Below are 8,088 nucleotides of genomic sequence, written 5' to 3' on the forward strand. Positions count from 1 at the left end.
TCAAGGGCCATAAAATCTCCACTAGAATCTAAAACCAAGTTCTTTGGGTATGATCGACGTTTGGAAAAACAACACAGTTTGTAAGGATGGAGACAGCGTTGGAGACAACACTACAACCCGTAACCGGCTGTAAATATCTCTCATTGTGATAAAAACTGTGAAACTGGAGGGTAATGTCGGAAGTGAGCAGAAACTCGCATCACACTTGAGCTGTCCTTCATCCTGTTGACCTGCTGTTCCTCGGCTGATTATCTGCTCCATGCATGTGATGCTGTGATGAGCAGCAGTGGATGTGTGGATGGACGGAGATCAGAGCGGACCTCCGGGCTCAGGGAGGGCTGGGTGAGGAGGAGGAGGAGGAGGAGGAGGAGGAGGAGGAGGAGGAGGAGGAGGAGGAGGAGGTGATCTCGTGGGCCAGTGAAGAAAGAAACAGATGGGAAAGAAAAAGAATCATGTTGCATAATCAAGCTGTTTATTTTCCTGCATGGAATGGTGAACACAAAAAATGATGCCTAGATGCATTTATAGTAGGGGCATCCTTTGGCTGGCTATGTCATTGTCTCCTGCCTAAAACTAAATTTTTAAAATGCATAAAAAACGCTCGCTTCTCTTACCAATTTTCCTCAGAATTACCTAAATTTAGCTTCATCAACACTGATGCAACAAATAACCTTCAAACATAGAGCATACCGTAACATCCATTTACAATGGTCTTATCACCACAGCGCCCTATACTTTTTAAGTACAGGCATATGCTTTACCATCAAAGAGGAAATGTCCTTAAATACATACAAAAAGGAAAGCAAATAAAGAAAAATAAAGAAAATAAGGAAACAGGAAAGTTTTCAACTTAAATCCAGTTCCCAGAAAACAAACCAAACCAGTTCTAGTAATGTGGCCTCGATACAAACAATCAGAAAATTCACAACACTAGTTTTTCCTCATTTAATCAATGTTACAAAAGTCCTGCATTATAAAATAGGGCAGCTTTAAAATCAGTGTAATTAATAAAACTATACAACATACAAACACGTCTCCCAGTCAGGCCGAGTGGCCCTGCTGCTCTGCCCTCCCATTCGTTAAGAGCTAACTCTTCTCTGCTTCTCTTCGCTGCTGTACCAGAACTAAAGTACACACACAACACAAGAACAAAACAACACACTGCCCAAACTATTGCTTTTATATTCTTTTTCATTTTTTCTTTCTTTAAAAAGGGTGCAATTTTGTCGTTATCTTACACACAAACAGCCAAAAAGTTGCTGATTAGATGCTCGGCTGTTTCACGAGGTTTTTGTGACACTTGAAAAAAATGTCCGTGCAATTTTTTTTTTTATTCCCTTCGCTCTTTTTAAGCCCTGGAAGCTGTATTTTTTTTTTTAAATTACATACTTTTTCACTATTGTCATTTATTTCATATTTAGTGCAGATAATTAAGGAAGTAATGCCCAACTCATGGCCAAAGGGTAGGCAAGAACAGAGACAAAACAAACATGTCACACTAAGAGGAAACACACAACCCACACAAGTGGAACTACTAAACCATCACAGCCAACGGCGTCGCGTCGCTGTCCGTTGAATTTCATAGGTGGACTGAACGCAGAACGGGTAAACAGATTTATTCACTAAAACCTCTGCCAAGCAGGGCAGGGCTCGGTTAAAATGCTGGACGTCATCAAAAATGTTTTCGATTAACTGTTTTCTGTGCGATGGAGAAGAAGTTGGACTTGTTTAAGGCTTGCTTGTGACCGAAGAAATAAAAACAAAAACCTTCTAGGAAAGAGAGACCCGAATGTAGTATTGTGGCCGCCTGGTAGATTACTGAAACAGGAAGGAAGGAATCCCCGCGCGACGGCGGCTCAGCTTGGCTGGAGCATCGCTGCAGCTGGCTTCACCATTTTTAGGGACCGACCATGGAGCACGACGTCAGTCATGTGCACGCTAACTTTGGTTGAAAAGTAAAGAGAGAGAAAAACCAGACTAAATAAACAATATAAGACAAAATAAGTCTAAGTGAGTGCAAGCAGGTATTGCATATTTTATGTCCTCATTATTCATATGTGGGAACAAAAGTAGAAGAACGAACAAACTAAAAATGAAAACAGGAGGACTCAAAAAGAAAAGGTTTTGCCGTTCGGAGATTGCAGCGACAGACGTAAAAATCATCCCACCAGACAAAGGACAGGATGAAGGGGATGGGTGGGGGTAAATATGGTTAATATGAACCAATCTACCAGGTAGTGAGCAGTTACAGGGTCCGTCTGCTCCATCAAGATACCGGCATCAGCAAATTTAGTGAAACAAGCACGATGTCTTCAACCGCCAACGACACAAAAAGTGAGGGAGATGTGTGTTTTCACCAAATCACTCTCGTCTCACAGATCTCCACTTCACTGTGTGCGTTTCTTTTGAAAACACACTTTTCCGACTGTAAAACGAAAAAAAACAAAAAAACAGCCCTAGTCTTTCATCTAATCACTACAAATGTATAAATCCAATGAAATTATCACCACGCTTATGTATATGGAAGTTTTTTCAAGTTGCTAAGAGGAGCCAAACTGTTGTAGCCGTTAAAGTGGACTGTTAGGGAGCAGGAAATAAATGGAATTAATAACTGTTAGCCAAGCTGAACCAAATACCTCTAGCCGCTATAATAAACATTTAACTAACGTCACTCCAACTGTTAGTAACGCTGAACCAAACCTAATGCAACCCAACCAAACGTCAGCGAACCTGATTCAAAGCATGTTAGCCACTCAACTGTAAGCTAACTTGAATCAATCACTTTTAATAGCTACACTTAACTTAACTAACTGGAATCAAACGTTTTTTAGTTGCTAAACGGAGCTGTTAGGGGTGAGGAAGTATGTCCTTAAACTAATTTCCTCTTCAAACCAATTTTAGCTGCTAAACTGTTAGCTAACGTTAGTGTGTTTGCTGTTGAACTGAACGTTTAGCTAACCTGAATAGAAACATTTTTAGCTGCCGCACGCGACTTGTAGCTAACAGGCCACACAGCAAAACATGTCCTCCTCACCTCATGATGTTTTTACACGAGATTTTCATTGAAGATGAGTGTCGTCTTCACATTACTCCTGCCAACATTACGTAACCTCAGACTTCGTGCTCATTTCACAAAATTTGAACGTGTTGCCACTGGTTAGCAGAGATCTGGAGATGGTTGACCTGACTGTGGCTGGTGTAGCCGGGGAGACCTTGTAATACTGAGAGTTCACCAGCAAGAGCGAGTAATTCTGGAAATCACAGCGTTCCTCTTCAGCTTTAACGCTTTGATGTTAATCGCTCCAGTTGCCTACAAAATCTCAGGTGCGGAGGGTGGAGAGAAAAAAAAGAAAAGAAAACAGGAAGAAACGATAACGTAACACTCTCCACATTGGATCTTGTACACCCTCTCAGGACCGGACCGTAGCTCAAGGCACATTGATGAGGGACAATTGTTTTCGTGCAATTTGATGACGTACGGATGAAAGAGAACGGTGCGGAACTGAAAAGCAGAATTGATCTGTTGATGAAGGGGAAGTGAGGAAGGAGGAAGGGTAGGAGGGAGAAATAAAAAGAACGGAGAATTGCTGAAACGCGAAGAGAGCTGGTTGTTTGTGAAGGAGAGCAATAGAAAAGGCCTCGATGGGGCCAAACTAATAGACGGCTGCTGGCAAGTGCCTGATGTTGGGTTTACAATATAGTGTCTTTATCTCACTAACTACATCATCTATGGAAAAATTTCTCACTAACACTAAAACATGCAGATTTTTTTGTTCTTTTTTTGTAACTTTTTCACTTAAATTCACTTTTGTTCGACGCTGGATGGTCGTAAGAGTGTGTGTGTGTGCGTGTGTGTGTATATATATTTATATATATATAGTATAGGAAAAGAAAAACAAAACTGAAGTTCAATAAAATGGTAAGTTGCATGTGAAGCGCTCGGCTGTCTTGTCTATTTGTGGACGAAAGCTTCCAGAGAGTTACCCTCTGCTCTGCCTCTTTATCGCTAAACCACACCCCCTGATTACACACTCGCGGGCCATTGGCCAACTGCAGGAATAAGTGCTTTTGATTGGACAGGAGCTCTAGGAGACCCAGCCAATCACTGGGCAGCCCGCCACCGGGCGGCACCCGTTAAAGATTATCTCGCCAACAGAAACCGGAGAAAACGTGATTACTTTTAAGCTGAGATTCACTCGTTATCTTTTCTCCTGATTTTGCCTCATGAGAAATTCAAATTGCTTTTTAAATTTTTCTTTTGTAAAAGCAAAACAATGTGCTCATTAAAATAAGTTAATCGCTTAGCGTTTTTCTTTTAAACAAAACGAAAAGCAGACTTAAGCTGCAAGAAATGCTTTAAAAAATGCTTGTTTAAAATTATGATATTTCTTAAAGGGATTCTTGTTCTACCATGCTAACAGCTTTTCAAGATGAACAAACAACAAATAATAAACAATAAAAGTGAATACAGCTCCCCTTATTTCTCACAAGGCTATGGTTTCTAGTTCAACGCTGTTGTCTTTTGTACCCCAATATTTTAGAGTCCCAGAGGTGTGAGCGGACTAGGAAGAAAAATATATATTTATATATACTTTTCAACAACTGTTTTCAACGAGCTATCTTACAAAGATATTTAACTATCCAACAGCTAGCCAACAAAATTGCACTTTCCTCATGATCAATATTCCACCGGTAAAGATTTAGTCACTCATCTCGCTCCTGTCTGCCTGCTTCGTTTCGGACACCAGAGTTTTCTGCCCACCCTTAGCATGCTGTAGCTTCACCCAGACTGGTGGATGGATAGAGGAGGAAGAGGAAGGGACCAGCTGAAATGACGGCTAAGAGAGAAAAATCAATGAGCCATGAAGCCAAAGCCTTCCAGATAAACGAGCTTGGATCCACCAGCGTCTGGTCGCAACACTTCACATCAACAAACCCCTGCTTCCCCATGTTTGTAACCCCCCACCACCCGACCTCCGCACAATACCCCCACCCCTTCACGTGTAGTTCATGTTATTACTGTGAAACAGGCAGGGCGTCTTTTTCCACCCGCACCACCTCCCCATCAGGTCTTTCCATTAAGCACTGGTCCATGTCCTTGGAAAGGGCCTCGTCGACTTCCTCCCTCCCTGACCTGCCACCAACCCGGGGGGCGGGGTCAAGTGGGGCTGGGGTCCATCCCAAGAGGTGTGTGAGGGCTCAGGTGGGGGGAAGCGGGGGTATTAGCTGGTGGTATCTGAGCCAGGTAACACCTCCCCTCCCCCCAACCACGGCACATCCCTTCCTGTCCCACCAACCAAACCGATCCCAAGCCATCCGAATCCAAAGGGATGGGGGCGGGGGTCGGATGGTTGGTGCAGGGAGGGAATTGTACCGCTAAAAGTCCACTGGATGCACACACTGCAAAGGATGATGGGAGAGTGTGTATGTAGTTTCTCCAGAAGGGGAGCTCTGTGATTCAGTCTTGCAGCGTTCCCAAAAATTGAAGGCTCAATCCCCCCACAAATTTTTCAGCCTGGTCTGGTTTCTGGGAGTGGGGGGGGGGGCGACATGTAGGGTCTGGCACTATATATGGACATCGACATATGAACCATATGTCTACAGGAAAGTCTATGACATACAGTTTACAGAGTGGGTGTTAAACACCAGGGTAGGGGTGCGTTTGATCCGCTGTAGCCATGCTGATGCTGCTGAGTCTCTGTATGGCGCTGGTGGGGGCGGAGTCCGACGCAGAAGGGGGGAGGGGGGCTGTAGGAGCGGGGCAAGACGGGGCTATCTGTTGCAGCTGGCGTCAAAGGTTGAGGAGGAGGCTGCAGCAATCTGTTGTACAGGTGGGTGGAGGGTGGAGGGGCCTCTGGAGTCCTTATCCCAGGTACCACTGTGGAGAGGGAAAGGGAGAAGTGTTACGATGTGCTGTAGTGACTTCAACCCCAACTCGAAAATGTGACACCTGGACCGGACCCAGACTAAGTCTTGTGTCCAAACGGTCTACTTCAGGTCCAGGTCCTGGTCCAGGGCAGGGCTGCCTTAAACACATTGTGAAATGGCAGTTAGAGCATCTTTAGTTTCTGTCATGTTACATGAATGTGCAGGGAGGGAGAATTTTGAGAGAAATTCGAAAAGAGAGCTGAGGATCTTGACCAAAAGCTGACGTGACTTAGCGAACATCGAGTATCTGGAGAACCACAGCGCTTAACCTCATTCAGTCGTACAGGAAGGAGAAATTAATTAATTCTAGCTGTTTAGACTGTCACTAGGTTTTTTCCAACTGACGTCCAAATGCACACCCCCAAAACTAGCATCCACAAGCGACTCTTTCAAATGCTCGATTTGATTTAATAAATTTGTGTTTATCCGCCTCCGAGGGCAGGATGAGTCACCAAAAGTGTTTTAACATTTCACAGGACTTGTTAATTGGACAAGGCAGAACCCAGTCAGATTACCATGAAATTTGCTGGGGATGTTCATATACCCCAGAAGTCTTCAGATTGAATGTGAAACATAATTCACGGGCTGTACGATTACACACAAAGTTAATGGACGCAAATCAGATTTTCTCTAGGTAAAGGTGCATCCGAGCACGTTAAATATTCACCCGGTGTTCACTTAATGTTTGCTCTGGGACCAACAGTGTGGGCGAGACAATTTCCACTTTGACTTGCGCTGTTGTTGCCATTTGTGGCTGAAGACAGAAAAGTGTACTTTTACTAAAAAGTACACTTTTACTTAACTACTACTAACTTTTTGGGACAGTTTAAAACTTTAAGTTTTGCTGTGTATCTTAGATGTGTGGATTTTGTTTTTCAGATTTTAAGATGTTGGCCTGGGGAAATTTCCATGAAATGTCCTGATTGCATTCCTGCTCCCCAGAGGATAAACCCATTGGATTTTGATGAACACGTGAACTTTTCTCCAGTTCCACCCTCAGGACAAACTTTTACATTTTTAGCTTTACTCTTGGTAAGGCTCTAAGACAAGATTAACCATCAGGATGTTGCTTGTTGTGGCTGCTGACAACAGTGCGACCTGCAGGGGGCACTAACAGCACTTTAGATGTGTTATTTCATGGTCCATCCCCAGCTTGGGATGGACCTGAGAAGACCTCAAACACAGGACGATGTTTCTTCTGCCCTCAGTTTGGAGTTTATGACACTTTTTCTCTGCACAATATCCCTAAACTGTATGTGTGTGTGTGTGTGTGTGTGTGATCCATCTCTGATAGGCTGGTATTGATCGCCAAAGGTGCATCGTTCACGTTTCATGAATCTCTCCCTGCTCTTCCTCCTCTTCCTCGTTGCCCCGCCGAGTTCAAGTTCATCCCCGCCTTACATCATGTCTGGTTGCTAGGGACAACCAGACGGCCCGGGACGTGACTACCATCGCCAAGGCAACCCCCCCCCAAACACACACACACACACACCCTAACCCACCCCTCTACCTCCTTTTCTTTCTTTACATTCATCCTCTCGATTGCTTTCTCCTCCAGTCCCGCTCTGCACTTCTTCACACACACACACACAAAGGTATTGATTTGAAGTGAACATACACACACACACACACACACAATCACACACACACACACACACACACTCTTAAAAAAATTTACACGCACTTTAGAAAATGTGTTTTGGAATATTGAATGTAAAGTGGAAGTTTAAATAAAACACGTGAAGGTAAATAGTTTGTCTTTCTGTGTGTGTGTGTGTGTGTGTGTGTGTGTGTGTGTATTGCAGGGTTTCTCTGCACTCAGACCCCAGTTACTCCTGACTCGTTGTAATTCTATTGCTGTGTGTGTGCACGCGCGTGTGTGTGAGTGTGTTTGTGTGTGCAGTAGTGATAGAGGAGAAGACTGGAAGGTTAGTTTTTAATCAATACAACTTGCTGACGCTGGGACTTTTCTACCTCACTCCCTCGCTCCCTCTCTCTCCCCGTGTCTCCCTATGTCTCTCGCCCTCTCGCTCGCTCCCTGCACTGCAGCTCCTCCCTCTGTCCTGAGAAGACTCAGAGAAGATGAAACTCTCATAGGCCAGACAGTGTGTGTGTGTGTGTGTGTGTGTGTGTGTGTGGAGTAATGTTACCACACAGCGG

General features: G+C 44.1%; 1 protein-coding gene across 3 annotated transcripts in view; it reads right to left on the reverse strand.

The window, feature by feature from the left end:
* Nucleotides 1–470: 470 nt before the first annotated feature.
* Nucleotides 471–8,088, reverse strand: part of nfia (nuclear factor I/A) — a 214,380-nt gene continuing 206,762 nt past the window's right edge. For all 3 annotated transcript variants that reach the window (XM_040128396.1, XM_040128398.1, XM_040128397.1), the window contains exon 11: nucleotides 471–5,878. In XM_040128396.1, the coding sequence (XP_039984330.1) occupies nucleotides 5,864–5,878 (15 nt within the window). In that variant the 3' untranslated portion in view covers nucleotides 471–5,863. The remainder of the gene's footprint in view (nucleotides 5,879–8,088) is intronic.

This window comes from Xiphias gladius, chromosome 6 (genome assembly GCF_016859285.1).
Source record: "Xiphias gladius isolate SHS-SW01 ecotype Sanya breed wild chromosome 6, ASM1685928v1, whole genome shotgun sequence".
Taxonomy (NCBI): Eukaryota; Metazoa; Chordata; class Actinopteri; order Istiophoriformes; family Xiphiidae; genus Xiphias; species Xiphias gladius.